This window comes from Crassostrea angulata, chromosome 6, assembly GCF_025612915.1.
Source record: "Crassostrea angulata isolate pt1a10 chromosome 6, ASM2561291v2, whole genome shotgun sequence".
Lineage (NCBI taxonomy): Eukaryota > Metazoa > Mollusca > Bivalvia > Ostreida > Ostreidae > Magallana > Magallana angulata.
The window spans coordinates 49,092,675-49,111,658 of record NC_069116.1 but is presented as its reverse complement, the minus strand read 5'-3'; the positions used below and the strand labels follow the sequence as shown (position 1 = coordinate 49,111,658).

General features: G+C 32.7%; 1 protein-coding gene across 1 annotated transcript; it reads left to right on the top strand.

The window, feature by feature from the left end:
- The first annotated feature begins 164 nt into the window (after positions 1-164).
- LOC128190302 (probable ATP-dependent RNA helicase DDX27) lies at positions 165-12,871 on the top strand. The gene is made up of 20 exons (XM_052862322.1): positions 165-271; positions 1,849-1,926; positions 2,132-2,245; positions 2,367-2,451; positions 2,701-2,771; positions 3,060-3,152; positions 3,309-3,414; positions 5,428-5,601; positions 5,897-6,047; positions 6,290-6,531; positions 6,685-6,821; positions 6,943-7,041; positions 7,347-7,429; positions 7,600-7,694; positions 9,811-10,017; positions 10,373-10,452; positions 10,552-10,669; positions 11,212-11,308; positions 12,347-12,433; positions 12,735-12,871. The coding sequence occupies exons 1-20, from the start codon at positions 170-172 to the stop codon at positions 12,736-12,738; spliced, it is 2,223 nt and encodes a 740-aa protein (XP_052718282.1). The 5' UTR covers positions 165-169; the 3' UTR covers positions 12,739-12,871.
- Positions 12,872-18,984: the final 6,113 nt, after the last annotated feature.

Sequence of the window (18,984 nt, the reverse complement as noted above, 5' to 3'; positions counted from 1 at the left end):
GTTAGCTGCTCTGTTTCGTACTTTATAAACAACCAAATTAACTGTAATGTACCATTTGTCATCCTGTAAAAATATAAACATTATAAACCGTTTCCAATTTTATACAGAAATACCCGTTTTATACTTGCTATAAATTTACGAAAATAATTTTAAGTGTGAAAAATTGAAGATGGCGGACTTGAGGAAACTCGGATTTATTGGAACCATTGGGGATGAAGACGAAATAAAAGTTGAACCCGAAAGTTCTGATAGTGATAACGAAGAATCTCAAGTAATATGTGCTTTTTTTATTCTGTCGTAATATTATGTAACTGAAAGTCGCCACGATTGTTTTTTGTGAAGGCCATGAAGTAAATATTCACCACACGTGCTTTTGTTTACATCAAGCAGTTCTCTTAAAATTAACAATTTACACACATATATATATATTTTTAAATTTGGCTTGATTAAAAAGAATAGTCGCCTTTACCTTTTAAACTATAAATTCGATATTTACACACTTTTAACAACAACCGTAGAAATGGGTGGGGGGGGGGTGTCTTATTTATGAATGACTGTGTCTAGCCTACTTATATAGAATTTCACAGACAGCTTACAAAAATCGTGATTATGATAATTATTGGAATGCATTTACTGTGAAATATGTTTTATGGTGTGACCATGTTGAGGGCGAAGCCAGTAAACACAAAAACATTTTCATCGTCAATTATAGTACATTAATCAAAATCCACCTAGTATCTATGTATTCATACATGTGTGATGGTCAGACCGCTTCGAATACTGGCGCAAGATAGCTCAGTAAGGTAGAGCACCTCACAAGAGATTCAGGAGGCCAGGGTTTGAATCCTGGTCTGGTCCGTCATTATTTCTCCCAACCCGTTACATTTGGTGCCGTGACCAATCCCTGGAACTGACTGAATAACTGATACTGCCAGGGGAAGAGCCTGGAGTGATTTTCGAGGGCGAAGACCATTTAAGGGGGGGAGGAATGTGATGGTCAGACTGGTTCGAATACCGGCGCCAGATAACTCAGTTGGTAGAGCACTTGACTAGAGATTCAGTGGGCCTGGGTTCGAATCCCAGTCTGGTCCATCATTATTTCTCCCATCCCGTTACACCTGTAACAATAAATGTCACCCTCACAGTTTACATATACATACTGATGACATATTAGTATTACAGGCAGAAAGATCCAAATAAATTACAAACATGACAAATTTTGAACACAAATAAAAATGACCAATTGCAGATCGAAGAATAACATTTATTTCATTATTCGGTAAAAATCACAAACAATGATCGGCAAACATGAAGATATTATCAGATTCACAAGAATGTTGGTGATGTCACTGCACATGAAGTGATTCATTTTTTCCTCCATCTTGGGAAAAGGTTTTCAAGTTTAATTAAAGGTACATGTATATGGAGTGTAATTTCTATAGTTTTGGTTTAAATACATGTTGTTTATATAGAGAGCATCACATGTGAGAGAGCTTTACCTTCTGTCATTGCTTTAAATCAATGTAAAGTAACATACTGGTCAAAGTCATGGGCACATCATTGACATTAATTTATAGTCCTGGTACTTATGCTTATCAAACAGTGGGGTTGTCAAAGAAGTGGTGTGGACAATTGTGATTGACAGTTGTATGTGAATGGGTATATTCGTCACCCAATTGGACACATTGGTCTTCTTTGGGTACTTCTTTCAACATCAATGACACCCTTTTGCTATCATCCATGCCATTGAGAAATATTTATATAAGTTGTAGATTTTGTTTTTTAAAAAAAAAAGTGAATTTTTTTCAATTTATGGTATTTTAACAGATGGTTTTATTTCATTTGCAGACAGCGAAGAAACAGAAGAAGAAAAAGCCAAAGAAAACTGATAATGAATTCAATGCCAAGTTTTCTTTCACAGATCAGGTAGTTTTTAGTCATTTAGTTGTTTATCAGAGTACTGTATTTTACATAATTACATGTATGTTGCTTTAATACTGGTTGTATTTTTAAGGCAAATATATGTGTATAGAAATGTATATCAATGCATATAGTAGATATGAATTAGATATTTGTCCAGTGAAGATGTTACTTATATCTTATATATTAATTTAATGAAAATATTTTTCAGTTTGACCCAACTGCCAGCTTTGACTTTGATTTTGCACTTCGGCATGCTAAAAGGAAGCAACATGCAACAACTCTTGATGAAAAGATAGCGAAAGTCAGAAAACAACAGAAAAGGGTATTGTAAAAGCTGGATGTGATTTTAAATATTGGAAAGCCATCAATGCTAGCCATCAATGCATAAAATATACTGAAACTCATTTATCTCAAAATAATGTGTAATTTACTTTGATTTCAAGGGAGACAAGTTTGAAGTGATTGAAAGTGATGATGATTTAATAGAGGAGGAGGAGGATGAAAGTTCAGATGAGGAAATGAGGACAGGTATATATTTCTTTGAACGGATGAATGTACTTGACTGTGTATATATATGGCAGGTCATCAAGATACATGTTAACTTATTTTTGTTTTATGCTCCATGGTATAAAGTTGATTTATCATTTAAATCAGTGAAACTAATTCCTGATGCGGACAGATGTTTACATGAACGTCCAATGCAAAATCAAATTTCATATAGCTTTCATTTTTCAAATTTATAATTAAACTGTTTATTGTCTCTTTTGTTCATTTAAGACAAAATCAAAACAAAAGAAACTAAAAAGAAGAAAGGCAAGAAGAAGAAAGTGGATTCTGACAGTGAGGAGGTACATCTAATACACGTGTACTTTCTTTTGGCCAAACATGATTGTTTATTGTAAACAGAACATTTAGGAATGATTCAATTTTTGAGAATCTAAACTGTTTGAAGTATTTGTTGTATTTGCCAATTGATATTGCCTTGTCAAAAATTAAGTATTTATAATCACCCACAGTAAAATACAAGTGATGTAATAAAGGAAATAATAATTGTAGATGATAATCTAAATCTTATCCTTTAATATAATCTTAATGTTTTGTATTCTTTTCATTTATTTCATTGTATTGCATTTAAGGAAAAAGAGAAAGTTGAGTTTTCAGAGACAGTGGATTCTTATGATGACAAGTTGACGTTTCAAGATATGAATGTTTCTCGACCTCTAATGAAGGTAGGAGAAAGGGTTACCTAGACTTAATTTTTTTTATATAAAAGACAAGATTCCAGAAAATTTTGTAACAAGTAAATTCACGTTTTTTCATGCAAAAGACAAGATTTGTATGACCAGTGTTGACCTTGCTTTAAACTTCACTTATTATATTGCCAGGGCCTGGGACAGATGAACTTTACTAAGCCGACACCAATCCAGGCGGCCACTATTCCGATCGCTCTTCTGGGTCGAGACCTTTGCGCCTGTGCTGTGACTGGTTCAGGCAAGTTGATATTACAGATCTTTTTCCTTATACATGTACATGTTATAAATCTATTCAGTAACCTAGTCACTGCAGAAATTCCATTTAGTTACCTAGCTACTGGATCTTTTCCCATATGAATCCATTCAGTAACCTAGCTTACCTTTGTCAAATCAATTTGTTGAATGTTTTAACCTGAAACAGGCTCAATACTGAATATGATCTATTTTGTAGATACATGTTACACATTCTGTAGTTCAGTAAGCAGTAAATCATATATGTTTACATTTAAAATGGTTAGAAGAACCAGTATATCATATTATAAACTATTTAGTGCAGTTGATTTTTAAGTCTTCAATAGTAAAAATAATTAGGACCATTACCATAGATATCTAATGTTTGCACATTATTGGGAGTTGATTTTAATCAACTCTCCTATGCAGTTACTCTGGCAAACCGAAACTGAAACAGTGTTTGGACCTTAGCACAAATCATCACAGCTGAAAGACCTAATTCTTGAAAAAAAATCGATAAATTTGATGTAATAGATATCTAATGTTTGCACATTATTGGGAGTTGATTTTAATCAACTCTCCTATGCAGTTACTCTAGCAAACCGAAACTGAAACAGTGTTTGGACCTAAGCACAAATCATCACAGCTGAAAGACCTAATTCTTGAAAAAAAATCGATAAATTTGATGTAATGTATGCTGAAGTATTTCTTTAAATGAAATTTATTTATGAATACCTTAAAAATAGTCAGATTTTAAATAGTACGAACAATTTAGATATTTTTTGCAGTCGTATGTATTCCTAGGCCGGAGTTCAATATAGACTCGTTCAACTATCAGCTGTCTCCGTAAATCCCCGACAAGCAGAGAGTCAATCTATATATTTATACTCCCACTCCAAAGGAGAGGGGGTATACTGTTTTACCCTTGTGTGTCTGTCTGTCTGTCCGTCCGTAACAAAAATTTCTGTCGCATTTATCTCAGCAACTATTTCTGAGATGCTTGAAATTTTTACAGTGTTTGTTAAGGCATGCCATATCGTGAGATATATTTTTGTACCAATCGGATGTCAACTTCCTGTTAAATGACGACTTTGCTTATTTTTTAACCAAAATTTTCAAACAAATTTTCGTCAAAGATTTCTCAGCAACTATTTATCGCAGATGCTTGAAATTTTAACACTTTATTTGTTTGGCATGCCATATTGTGGGATATATTTTTGTATCAATCGGACGTCAACTTCCTGTTAAATAATGACTTTATGTTTAGCCAAAATTTTCAAACAAATTTTCGTCAAAGATTTCTCAGCAGCTATTTATCGCAGATGCTTGAAATTTTTACACAGTGTTTGTTAAGGCATGCCATATCGTGGGATATATTTTTGTACCAATCGGATGCTTATTTTGCATATTCACATCAGAGCGGGGGTATCACTAGTGAGCATTGGCTCACAGATATCTTGTTAGTGGTCGCGTAATCAAGCTATCTCTCGCTTGTCGGAGATTAACAGAGACAGCTGAGCATCTGGTTGAAGGAGACTAGATTTCATTATTACATGGATCCATACAATTTTTGAAATATTTCGATTACTGATACATAATTTGATGGAATCAATTCTATTTTTAAATATTACACAACATGATTCATAAATAGTTTTCTCAAAATTGTCGGAAAAGTCCGGGAATTCATATTATAAAAGTATGCGTACCGGTAATTCAAATACAGATTATAAACTACTTGCCAAGCAAAATAACATATGGTTGATATTTAAATAAATAATAATCGATAAAATCAACTCCCGTTAGTACTTCAGTACTTTGATTTTTATTAGAGTCAGAGTAGATTATGAAATTTATATTTAACAGAAGAGAAGCTAATGGATTTTTCATATGATTATAATGTTGCAATTACAAAATAACATGCTTTACAAAATGAAATATCTTGGTATTTGATTCACTATATGAAAAGACATTTTCAAGGAGGTCATTCTTGATAACATAATTTTGTGTTCTCACTATCCAGGTAAGACAGTTGCATTCATGCTGCCCATCCTGGAGCGATTGATGTACAGGACACAGCAAGAGGCTGCTACCAGAGTTCTGGTTCTGGTTCCAACGAGAGAGTTAGCAGTTCAGGTTCACACCGTAGCCAGGCAGTTAGCTCAGTACACCAACATTGAGACCGTATTATCAGCTGGTACGTCGGTTCACAGTTAATACCATGTCATTATTTAAATGGTACTGTAATTTGCCGAAGATAATACACACTTTTGATGTTGATTATTAACCTATTTATTAATTCATGAAATAAAATGATGTACATGTAAAAGAGTATCATTTTGGCACAAACATAAATTTTCAAGAAATGGAATTATTATTTTTAAAAGTTTTTTCTCTGCTTCTTTACCATTTCTTCAAAGGGCTCCAAGTCTCCTGTAATAAGTGAAATGTTCTTGTTCAAGCTAAGTGACTAAAACAATCATTTTACACAGGTGGATTGGATATCAAAGCACAGGAGGCAGCTCTACGCATGAAACCAGATATCGTCATAGCAACCCCTGGCAGACTTATTGACCATTTGCACAATTCTCCAAATTTCTCTCTCAGAAACATTGAAATTCTGGTGCTGGATGAGGCTGACAGGTATGACATCAATTGTTTTATTTGTTTATTTTTTTTCTTTTTTGTGTATTCTCCATTTTCAACATAATTCAGAGCTAACATATTTCAGGTGGGAGTTGAAATGTTTTTTGACAAAATGCTAGTTTCCAAACGACTATATGAATATTGAAGTATTAGAGTGTTGCCATGCAAGACATTACTTTAAATGAAATACTGTACAAATTCATTTTAAAGAAGTCGCTGTAAATTTCTTTTCTGATCAGAATGTTGGATGAGTACTTTGCGGAGCAGATGAACGAGATCATTCGTCAGTGTGCCCAGACCAGACAGACCATGCTGTTCTCAGCCACAATGTCAGAGGCCGTGCAGGACCTAGCCTCGGTGTCGCTGAAACAGCCAGTCAAAATCTTCGTCAACCAGAATACTGACGTAGCCCTGGGGCTCAGGCAGGAGTTTATCCGGATACGGCCCAACAGAGAGGGAGACAGGGAGGCAATCATAGCATGTAGGCTCATTGTTGTGTCTATTCATGTTTGAGTTGATGATACTTCCAAACAATATCTTTTTTTCATTTCCTCTTTGATAAATAAATCTTTTAACATAAGGAATGATTGTCTAACTTTGTATTATACTATGTTTGATTTGTATTTTACTTCAGCACTAGTCAGCCGTACCTTCAGAGACCACTGCATTGTGTTCATACAGACAAAAAAGCAGGCCCACAGAATGCACATAATCTTAGGACTGCTGGGTGTCAATGTCGGGGAATTACATGGCAATCTATCCCAGGCTCAGGTGAAAATTCAAATTTGGGTATCTCTCTCTCTCTCTCTCTCTCTCTCTGAAGCATGTTCAGATTTCTTTTATATGTACAATGTATATGCATTATCAGTGTACATGTACTCCCTTATTTTAGAGATTGGAAACCTTAAAGAGGTTTAAGCAGGCAGATGTAGATGTGTTGTTGGCCACAGACCTGGCAGCAAGAGGACTTGACATTGAAGGAGTCAAAACTGTGAGTCTTTATTAACCACTTAACTGAGTGCTATGCATAAAAAAATCAATAGTTGTTTCATATGATACATTGTGAAAATTGTTTGGTTCTTTGTAAACCTTAAATTGAATTTTTTTAATGACATGAATTAAACAATCTTCACTAGCAAGGGTGACACTCCACGGTGTTTCTCTATTCACTATGGATCTCACTCTTGGCTAGCAAAGATGCAATCAAATTTTATACAGTTTTAGGAATGATTTTCATTTAGTCATGCATGCACTGAATTTCATTGATTTATCATGAATATATTTTTCTATAAACAGGTGATAAACTTTACCATGCCTAACACAATAAAACATTACGTCCATAGAGTCGGTAGAACTGCTAGAGCAGGAAAGAAAGGGAGGTAATACTGACTTCTGACTCAATCAATTAATAGTCACTATTTATTATTCTCATTAATTTGATAACGTATTATCATTTCATTAATATGATCTTTTTGATAATCCTGTTAATGATATATCTTAAATCGGAACAAATGGTACTAAGTTCAACAACATTCTGTACACTTCATAGATCAGTGACCCTGGTTGGAGAACAAGAGAGAAAACTGCTGAAGGAGGTGGTCAAAAAAGCTAGGACTCCGCTCAAAACCAGGATCGTGCCTCAAGGTTTGTCGATTTAGAGAGATAAGGGATGCAGTGTTTTCTAAATATAAAAAGTAAAACTATGTAAAAGTGGCTAGTGTATAATATTTGTCTTTTGCATTATAATAACAAAAGTGTGTAGGTAACAGGGATGGGGTCAATTACAATGGAAAGTAATTAATTAAATTACAATTACTTCCTTAAATTCTTCAATTAAATTACCATTACCATTACAAGAGTTTTCAAATGTAATTAATTAAATTACAATTACTTTGCAAATGTAATTAATTAAATTACAAATTACATTTTGAAATTCATAAAAATTTAATAAAACTGTGATTTATTTACAACACATAAACATCTAAGGACGTATGTCTATAATGTGAATAAAGTTTCATCATTATCAAAATACTTTGAGACACTGTTTGAGAATTTGCTAACTACTTTGATAAGTAACAATTTTTGGAAAGAAAAAATATAAATTTGGTTTTATTGTTTATTTTAAAACGCAAGTACCAGTAGTCACAATATGGAGGTGTCTCATACCACCTTAATATTCAATAAACATTTGAAAGTCATATCCCCTAACCTACACCTATCATGTCAACTCAAGTATTTCCTGCATGCAAAACTATTAAATGAAAACTTTCTCCTTTGCATTTTTATACCCTATTTTTTTTCTTTGTAAATACAATGCCAAATTACAGGTTAATCTCAGGTAGAGGGCAGACTATAATTGTTATCAAAACACAATTCACACCTGTTGTCCTCTACCTAATTATCCAATGTTTGCAATAAGGGAACACACCCTGTGGACATGTTAGGCATCAAAAACTTGGAAGCCATGCATTTGAGCTCTATGCATTTTAGGCTGCATGACTTGATAGTTTATTTAACACTGATTTTGTTCGTAAATTAAACATGATGTTTTAATCTAACTCGATGATGATTGACACCAATTTTTCTAATAAGAAGGGAAATAAGTATTTAAAAAAAAGAGATCAAGCAAATCATCAAATACATGTTCTAAATTAAATTTGGGAAAATTATGATTAAATATTGAATCACTGAAAAAAATTCATTCTGAAAAATATTTAGTATGATATATATAATAATAGTTTAATGCTTTTTAACTACTCTTCCTAACTTGATCTTGTACCATTGATAGTGTTGGGAACAATGGGTAGTGGACAGCTTCATATTTATATGTACATCAGTGTGTAATTGAAAGTAATTGAAAAGTAATTGGAATTACATGCCTTTTTTTTCAAGTAATTAATTAAATTACCATTACATGTAATTGAAAAATTGGTCAATTACACATTACTTTCAATTACATCAAAATTTGTAATTAATTACACTCAATTACCATTACAAATTACCATTACCCCATCCCTGGTAGGTAACAAGGAAAGGTGATATTGAATATGTTGACCACTGATAAATACATTGTATACAAAATTAAAAACTTAAAGAAGTTGTTTTAATACCAGTAGTGTCAAATTTTAAATTCCAAGGTTTGCATTCCCTCAAAAGTTATTCCCCTTTAATCTTTTTGCCATTATTGCTTGCATATTAATGAGAAGTAAAATGCATTTACAGTAAAACTCGGTTAAAGCGAATTCCTAGGGACCAATGGATTTACTTCGTTATATATCCTTAATTCGTTATATCCGTATAACAAATTTGTAATAAAAACTATAGCGAATTCACTGCATACATGTTTTCTTTCACTAGACTATAATTTTTGCTAATTGAGGCTTGGAATATAAATACATTACTTTGATACCTTTAATAAATAGATAGTGAGTCCAAAAATTTATATGAAGATAAATGCATTCAAACCATTATGTTAAATGGTAGTGCAAACCTTTTTTAAACTATAGATAAAACATTTGTCATAAAAGTGTTTAATTTCATTGTTATTCACCTTTTCGGGACTCAAAATCAGTTCTCTATATCTGTAAATTCATTATATCCGAATTCATTATAACTGTAAAATTTTGCAAAGATTTGTTAAGAATTTTACCGGGGACTCGAAATAACTTTGCTTTATCTTAGAATTTGCTATATCCGTGTTCTTACTAAACACGTTTTACTGTACAATGTTTATAACATTAAGTGATATCAAACTTTTCAGAGGTGATATCAAAGTACAGAGATAAAATCAGCAAATTGGAGAAGGACTTGGAAGAAATAGAAACACAGGAAAAAGAGGAGTCCTATCTAAGAGCAACAGAGAACCAGATGAATAAGGCCAAGAAGTTACTGGAGAGAGAGAAAAATGGAATGGATGACCAGAAAAGATCCTGGTTCCAAACCCACAAAGAGAGAATGCAGGAAAAGGGTAAGTATCAGAGGCCCAAGTACTTCCATTTAAGATTTGATTCTTCGTTTTAAATATAACATAGGGAAGAGAAGTCATTGATTGAATAATATATATACCGGTACAAAATATACATGTTACGAAAGAGATAAATACTTCTAGTTTAATGCTAGAAGTTGTTTTAAATGACTTAGTGATCTATATTTCTTTACCATTAGTTTGAAAAATATTTTGTTCAATGGTACGGTCAAAAATTAATGAATGGCTTTTACGATAGAGGTTTATGGGATCTAAATATATGGTGGCAGTTCCTTTATTCTATTCTTGTAGATTTCACAAAGAAATTTTTGATATTTAATATTCTTACTTATTCTAGAGGCATTACGGCTGGGAGAGTTCACCAAATTACCCAAAAATAAGAAGGCCAATAACAAGGAGAAAAAGAAGGCTCTCACGGTATGTTCACAAGTGTGCAACAGTAAAAAACAGAGTTGTTTCCCTTTACCTATCACAATAAGCCTAATTCTGCTGACCATTTCATCATTTCTATTTTAGTCAGAGGATAGAGTGAACCTTGAAATTCAGAAGTCTCATGAGTATGCTGTACGTAGCAGTAAAAAGGCCTTCAAGCAAAAAAAGATCAGAGTTTTCAAAGATGAGGACTTCACTAACAGTAAGTTTTGTGAAATGGTTCTTGGTTTTCGATTAATTAGGAGTTGTCTGCCTTACTGTAAGATAAGTTTACAGGGATACATGTACAAGTCATAAAGAAGTGTAAAGATTGTTAGTTGATAAATGATGTAAGTAATTTCTGAAGTAAAAAAGATAAGATGAATTTCAACCTTATTCCATAAATGAATTCAGTGTAACTCTTTGAAGAAAGAAAAAAGAAAATTGAACAGACCTGAATACATGTTCAAAACTAGTGTCAATACCATATAAGGGTTTTATATTTTGTTGTCAGCACTCTTTATCATTAAGTATATGTTTCCATTTTTGTTCATGAAGTAAATAACATTATAACCTGTATGAGATTTGTGGTGAAGGGAAGGGGGGATGTTTGTCTTTGTTCATGTGTAAGATGTTTCTCATGTAATCACAAAGCTACATAATTAGTGTCCAATGTATGATGATGAATTAAACCATAATCAATTACAGATTTTAAAAGCAGATTTTTTTTCTGATTTTCGCATGTTTTACGTTCTTATTTTATAGATAAACAGCAAAACAAGAAAGCAAAGAAGAGGAAATCTGCTTTTGATCAGGAACTGACAAATACAGGAAAGAGTGCTGTAAAGAAATTCAGATCGGGGTAAGTTGTACTTTTCATTTTTAGTTTTATTCATACCAGGCAATCAATTTTAGATTGCTTACTTTTCTATTCAGTAACTTCCTTCGATGTAATTAATATGTAAAAGCAAGGTACTAAGATCTGAAATGTAAGCATTCATCAGAGATCCAACCAACTTATTTTTGTGTTGATATAGTTCCTATGTCAATATTGATCTATTTCAAATAGGAAACCATTGTAACTAGTTATGTAAACTTTTTCATTGATTTGGCAAAAACATTAAAGTGTATTTTTCAGAATTATAAATTATGTAACAATTTGATTAATTTGTTTTTGATAGACCCTTTATTCAATAATTACCTATGAATGCTCAAGTTGATATCAGGGTGATGAAACATGTGTACTGTACCTGTATTTTCTAATACCGTATAAAAAAGCCCTTTACAGCTACAATATATAGTATACAAGTGGACACAAAATGTCTTGTTTTGTTCTTATATCAAAGCTCTGATATATTTGGTTAACATCTTTTGTTATAAACAATACCCATTGGTCTCTATTTTTCATAATCTCTGCTCAAAAGTTTTCAGAGCAAATTTATGTTGTTTACAAATGTATCTTTAATTTTTGATTTAAAAAGGCTTTTATGAAAATATTATTGTCATATTTGCATAACGTTATGGACATCAAATAACATATATTCACATCAAACAGAATGTTTTTGAGTGTCAAATAGGCCTTTATTTCAACTTTAGACAGCATAAAAGAATATTTGATGAGTGTGATCAAACATTCATGCTTCTTGCTTGAATAAATGACATGTACTGTACAAAAGAATGCATTCAGATACTTGTATTGTCAAGTCTTGCAAAGTTAGCATGCTTTTGGAAGACTTTTTTCTGAGAATGGAGAAATGATTGACAATGCCGAAGTTAAGACCATTTTGAATGATGATAATGAAAGAGTAGTTTTTTGCTGTAATTATTTTGAAACAGCTGATAATAAGAACCTCGTTGTATAATATAACAATATCAATTCTGTGATTCTTTGTATTTTCAGACCTTCGTTTAAAGAAAAGAAAGAACTTGGATTATTGGGTAAAAAGAGGGGCAAAAAACCAGTAGGGGCAAAGAAAGGCAAAAAAAGGTAGGTGTGATGATCTAATTATTATTAACCCTCAGCATCATGGATATGTTTCTTGGTATCAACTGGACAGATGACCCAAGAAAAATTTTCAAGGTCATGAGATCAAAAAGATTATTTATTATTAGCCAGGTTATTACAAAATCCTAGTTAGACCACCTGACCATGACCTTCACTTGTGATTAGGTCACACAATATAAACACAATGTATTGAATATGTTTCATTTATTTTCAATCTTTACATTCTTTGGATAATAAAAGTGATATACAAAAGTACATATACATTATTTGATCTCTGTTGCAGGTGACGCTTGTAAAGAACTGAATATTGTTTATGATGTTATAAAAATAAAAATGAATTATGAATAAGAACTTTCCTTCTTTCTTACTGTCTATGGTCTTACACATGGTGGAATTGAATTAAAGAACCCATAAGCAGAATGAAGTGTCTTTTTTCATTATCCAAAGGAGACATTGTGTCTGTGGTATTAGCTGGTACTGTATTATCCTACGCAGTGTTTGTTACTGTAGTAGTTCAGTTAACAAAACTTTGTTTTATCACCAAGTGGTCATGTACTTATGCAAGTTCACGGTGCTTTTATGGCTTGATGACGGTATTTATTGTTTCTACTGTAAAGTAAATTAGATCTATATGGTGATAGTTTTTTAAGGAAAATTTTGTATGAAGTGTAGATGATATGCCATTATGTGTTATTTCAAATTCTTTTATTTCTTGAAATTTACCGGCAGTACTTCCGTTACCTGGCCTTTTCTTCTCTTTTGTACATGTAATAAGAATTTTAAATTAACTAAAAATAATAACTGGATGGTTGTGAAAAATATGAAATGATACAATAATATATTTACATTCATCAAGTTATATTTACATCTGCCGAAGATGATTCACTCTATTTCTTACGGAAACTTATTGGAATTCATTGTTATATTGGTATTGTTCATTGTAATAACGCGGGTTATGTATATTTTTCTGCAATGCCGCAACCTTTATATCCCGGATGAATCACCAAAAAAAAGCATTTTATTGCACGTAAATAATTCCCTCTATTTCTCGGAAATTGATGGTAATTCATAGCTCTATAGAAACTGTGAGGAATGAAATCTACACGCCCCGTTTATCGATTGTTCGAAACCTTAAGAAAAAGACTACACAAAATAATCATTGATTTCCCTTAGATGACGATTTGGCCGTTTCTTTTATCTAACATACTGATGTAAATCAACAATAATTTAATGAATTTTTATTTATTTGTTAAAAGAGATGTAAATATATAAATAAAATGCATTCTTTGATGATTCATGCGGGTTATGAAGGAAGCGGTCATTGCAGAAAAAAATTACGTAACCTGCGTTAGTATTTTTTCTATGTCGTCCACCACTGTATTCCTCATGTATATATTGAAGAAATACCCCTTTCCTTGCACATATATCATTTGTATGCCTCGATATATTTGGGGAAGACCCCCCCCCCCTCCGACCCGAAAAAAAAATAAAAAAAAAATAAACTTCTATCCCTACCACATGCCAGTTGAATACACTGTTTTAAATTGAAGTTCCAATATCTGCATACATTGTATTGTTAAAATATACACTGTCCTATAGCCAGTTCTCTTGATATGTTTATAAATATTGACAGGCTGTGTAACGTTTTTTCAAAGACCATATGACAATTGTTTCTCCGTCTTTGTAAACATCCTCTTGACAACACAACTATTGACAGATAACCACAGATTCTGACCTAAAGGATGGTCAGGTATCTATATATATAAATTGTAAGCCGACTAGAGGTTGTCTGCACTCTTACGTAGACAAATATCCCAATTCATTGAGCTGTAAACCAAAGATTTCAAAATGATAAATATTTACTTGTGGTGATATTTAAACTCCTCAGCCCTTTGTTGTCGGGGATGTGACGAATTTCCCAATGCTCTGGCTTGGTGCTTTCTTTGTTGTGTTTCTGTGTCTGTTTATTTGACAGGTTGTTGTAAGGTTCTGTCTGGTGTGTTTTAATGTTCCCCACTCAGGACTAGGGATAACTGACTCCGCCATTTATTGCGCAGATTGATATTTTATAGCGTTATATATATATATATATATATATATATATATATATATATATATATATATATATATATATATATATATATATATATATATATATATATATATATATATATATATATATATTATTAAGGGCACTGGAAGTTTTTGATGACCCTTCAGAATATTAAGCGGTATCGCGCTTTAAAAAGGGACGCGCTCTGAAGTTTGGGGAACCAATAAAATTCTTTGCAAAGTACAAAATGTTTGAATAAAGTATAATTAAAACCCCAAATATGTCTTTGAATGCAAAGTGGGTCTGAATTTGTTTAAAAAATATCTCTAAATCAAGTTTTCCTTTTATTTGAAACATGCATGGCTGTGTTCTAAATGCTTTTGTCTAGATGATCCATACCTTTTGTAATAAATGTACAAAATATGTAATAAATATTAATTTTTTCTTTACTTCAAAGAGACGGTAACTGCAACTTGTGGTACATCCATGTATACCATAAGTACTTGTTTTAAGCCTCAGAGTCCGCTGTGTTTAGGTTTATTGAAATTTTCTAGCTTCTTCAAAAACTCTATCATGCAGCATGCAAGTGAAACGACTTTGTACCAAGTTTAATTTGAGCAAATAATACACTCAATTGTATTCCGTTTTCTCCTCCCATACATTTTCAACAATCCATAACTTAAATATTTCCACTCGCCGTTTACATGTGTCTAAGCTCTTTTAATGGAATGGATCTTGAAATGTAATAAAAATAACAGAATAACAAAAGAGAACCTGTTGTTACGTCTTTGGTTTTCACCGACAATTATAAGTGTGTGTTTTTGATTGACAGTGGTTGCAAAAACGTCAGTGGATTTGGAGTCATGACCACGCCAAAACCCCAATAACTAGTGTCGCTTTAGAAATAACACAACATGCTTGTCTTTAGTTCTCAACAATGTAAACTAAGTGAATATCAATATCGGCCGGATTACAGCGGGTTTCCTACAATCTAAACATTTACACTGTAGGGAATGAAGTTTTGTCATCACCGGGATTTGCATCGGATCAACTCTTGGTAACTATTTCTTTAAAAGGCCACGCTCCTAAATTACTTGTGTAAGCATCTGGATAAATGTCATGATTGTATATAATGCTACACATAAACAACAAGAAAAAAACTCAAAATCCGGAAACGTTGCTCTATCACAAACCATTCAAGATTTGTGAAATAATTTGTCCGCTCCCTTGACCATTTGAAAATTCTGTTGACTGATCGATTTATCGATTCATCTTCAAATTAAAGACCCTTGGCCTAACCCAACCAAATACCAGTGTATGAAGATTTCATACTGTTAATCCTCCCAGTGGATAACACATAGTCAGACGCGTTAGTCATAGTTTGGCAAAGACGATAATCCTATTGTTCTGATTAATGTTTCGGACCCTAACTCCAATTTAAATTGATTGATCTAACCTGAGCTTTAATCTAGATAGAGGGCAGAATGCTTCCCGCTGGGCCAGCCACTCTTTAACACTTGAAAGAAAATATTTTTAACTTTTACACATGCAACTTCTATAAAATGCCTTCGCGTTTTATGAGTCAAAATCTGGGGCTTCAGAGAATTATTAATAGTCTCTTTAGTGGTTTCTGTTTAGTATAATAATTTAATTTTTTGATGATATACGAAAATAAAGATCTTCAAAAAGCTTTTTCTATTATATAGCCAGCATCTGGTCTTCGATACTATCAGTGGTTGCTCTCTCTGCAAATGCTTCAAATGATCACAAGGCCTTTGCGGAGACAGTTTGACTGGGTTAAAACAGAGAGCACGTTGGACTTCTGATCCTTTCAGACGTTTCTTTCGGCCAAAGCATATAGAAAAAATGAAGATAATCTATTTCTTTGGTTTGTTGAATTAAAAAAATAAACAGTTTTAATTGTAATAATTCCCAACAGTTATAACATAAAAGTGGATATGTGATTTAAATGCAGACTTTAAAAGAAGCAATGTTACACGTTTTAAACCATATGTTAATTAGTGCCCATATAGTTATGTAACCTTCAAAATGCTGATTTTTCTTAAACGCATGCCAGAGACAAAGAGCAAAAATGGGAATTGTTTTCTTTGGTCTTCAGTCACCACAGAACGATTCTGCTGCTGTTAGCGATAGATCATTGCTAAAGTGCGCGCCATCTCTTGTTTCCGATCCCAAGATAAACATGCGATATAAATGGAACTCGTTTTCAAACTCGTGTTAGAAATGACCTTGATGTAATCAAGTTTTCACTGGTATTCATTTTTAATAATCAAGAGAATATACCCTGTGGTTACCCATCACACAATAATTGGCAGTCACACTAACGATTCATTGATTGCTTTAACGAGGAAGCTACAACTTCTGAGGCAATCTAATGGTTTGTATTGACTGGGGTCTAATTTAATGGCCACCGCAACCTTTGGTTTTTCTCCTGCATTTGTCACGGTAGATTTTTTTGCTCAACCATTCCGCAAATGGAAAGTGTTACGACCATTAACGTCATTCTCCCATATTCAATACACGTAGTTCCTGAATTCCATCCCAGAATTTCCTGTCTCGTTTGATGAAATGGAATAAAAGAGACAGGTAAAATCACGTGTTATTTTGGAATTTTGCCGCAACAAATACATGCATTAACCCCAATAAAAATGTCAATTTCTTACTTTACAATTGTATAATAACTGCAATTCTCGTGTGCACGCAAATGAAATATGAATGGTGTCTGATACGTTTCTCTTTTCCTACTTTATGCTAAAATGGCAATGTAATTAATTTGAAACTTGATGCCAAGTATTGTATCATGCTTGCGATATATTAAACTTTTCTCATGATATTTGGTATGTAATTATGATGTAAAACTCAATAAAAAATATCTTAAATCATAAAATTTCAACCGGATGTGAATTTTGATTTCGCAATTTATCAATTTTCACCCTTTTTGTGTCAGTAATGGTTGCATAAAGTGAAAACACAAGTAGATTTTTCACTTTTATTTTTTGGATAAAAATTCTAAATAAATAAATACCGGTATAATTATCATTTAATGCCATCAATGAAAACCTATAGTTATTAATACTATAAGGCTACCTGGTATTTTAAGGAATACAATCTATCATATCTGGGTTTTGAAGTGGCTTTCAAAATACGCAACACAAATGAATCATCAGATCTCCTTCAATTTCAAAATGATATACAGTCATCTTGTTCTGTCAATAATCTGACAGAAATACATTGCTACAGAAAAGATAAAATTACACTTATTTTAGGAAATAATTATCTTGTTTAAAACGCGATGGTTTTGTTTTCGAAAGGAAAATAAAGTAGAGCAAAAAGAAAAGTGCACACTACACTTTACGTATAGCTGGAACCGAAGAACTACTTCGGAGTCTTATTAGATGTAACGGAGCACCACTGTAATTAGCCGGTTTTCAAAGTTAGTGACCGACATATTCACCTAATCCATTGCATTTTCAGACCCTTGTTTACTCACTCTAATAGCGCTAAGCAACCGTAAATGTGATGCATGTATCTTTCAAAATATTGACAATAGTGTTGTTATGTTATTGGGTACCTTACTGAAATCTAATTACCGAAGCTGGGGTTTAAAAGGAGTCAGTTTTTGACACATTCACACAAAAAGATGCATTAGAATATTGGTACTCTAACCTTCCTTTTTATTAAATTTGAAATATTTTCTTGTGCATTTAATTAACTTTGATGAAATAAGAAACTGGGTGTATTTTCTGCGCATATACATGCAGCGACCTGTGCATGTCTGTTAAACCTCAAAAGTCCCAATTATTGAACTAGAAAACATGTGAAATAACAATATTGCATTTATTTTAGCGAATACGTGTACTACAAATTATTTTATGTAAAACAATTCTTGGGTTCCTTTCGTCGTTAGAATGCTGTTAACTTATCTATACTGCACTTGCACCTTCTATTACATGTATATGTTTTAGGTTGGTTGTAGTTGAATTCATGTTTATTTACAACTTTACTGGGAAAACCCAAAACCATGCACATTTTGTCAAATGCGCAATCATTTTAGTTTCTATGAACCTATATATTATCTTTTCACAAAGGTCGGAGTGTTTATTATGTACGGAAAACACCTTTATATTAATATTCTGGATCTTCAGACGGAGGCAAACCTCTAAAGTGTATTTAGCAGAGAGTGAGGGCGAAGCAAAAAAATCAGCGAGGAGAATTACATTTTCGAAAAATGTTTACAAGACATCTTAAACGCATTGTCCTTACTACAACGCATTCATCTCACATATCATTAGGTGCTAATTCCTTTAAAACCTTGTTGCAAATTAGCTGAGAACAAACGAATTCTCTGTAAAACATAAGTATGATAATGGTTTACGAAACCAAGTCTCAATATAACCAAGTATTTTCAACCGGCAACGTCATATAGGTCACGTGAGGAAGAAACCCCTAACCAATTACT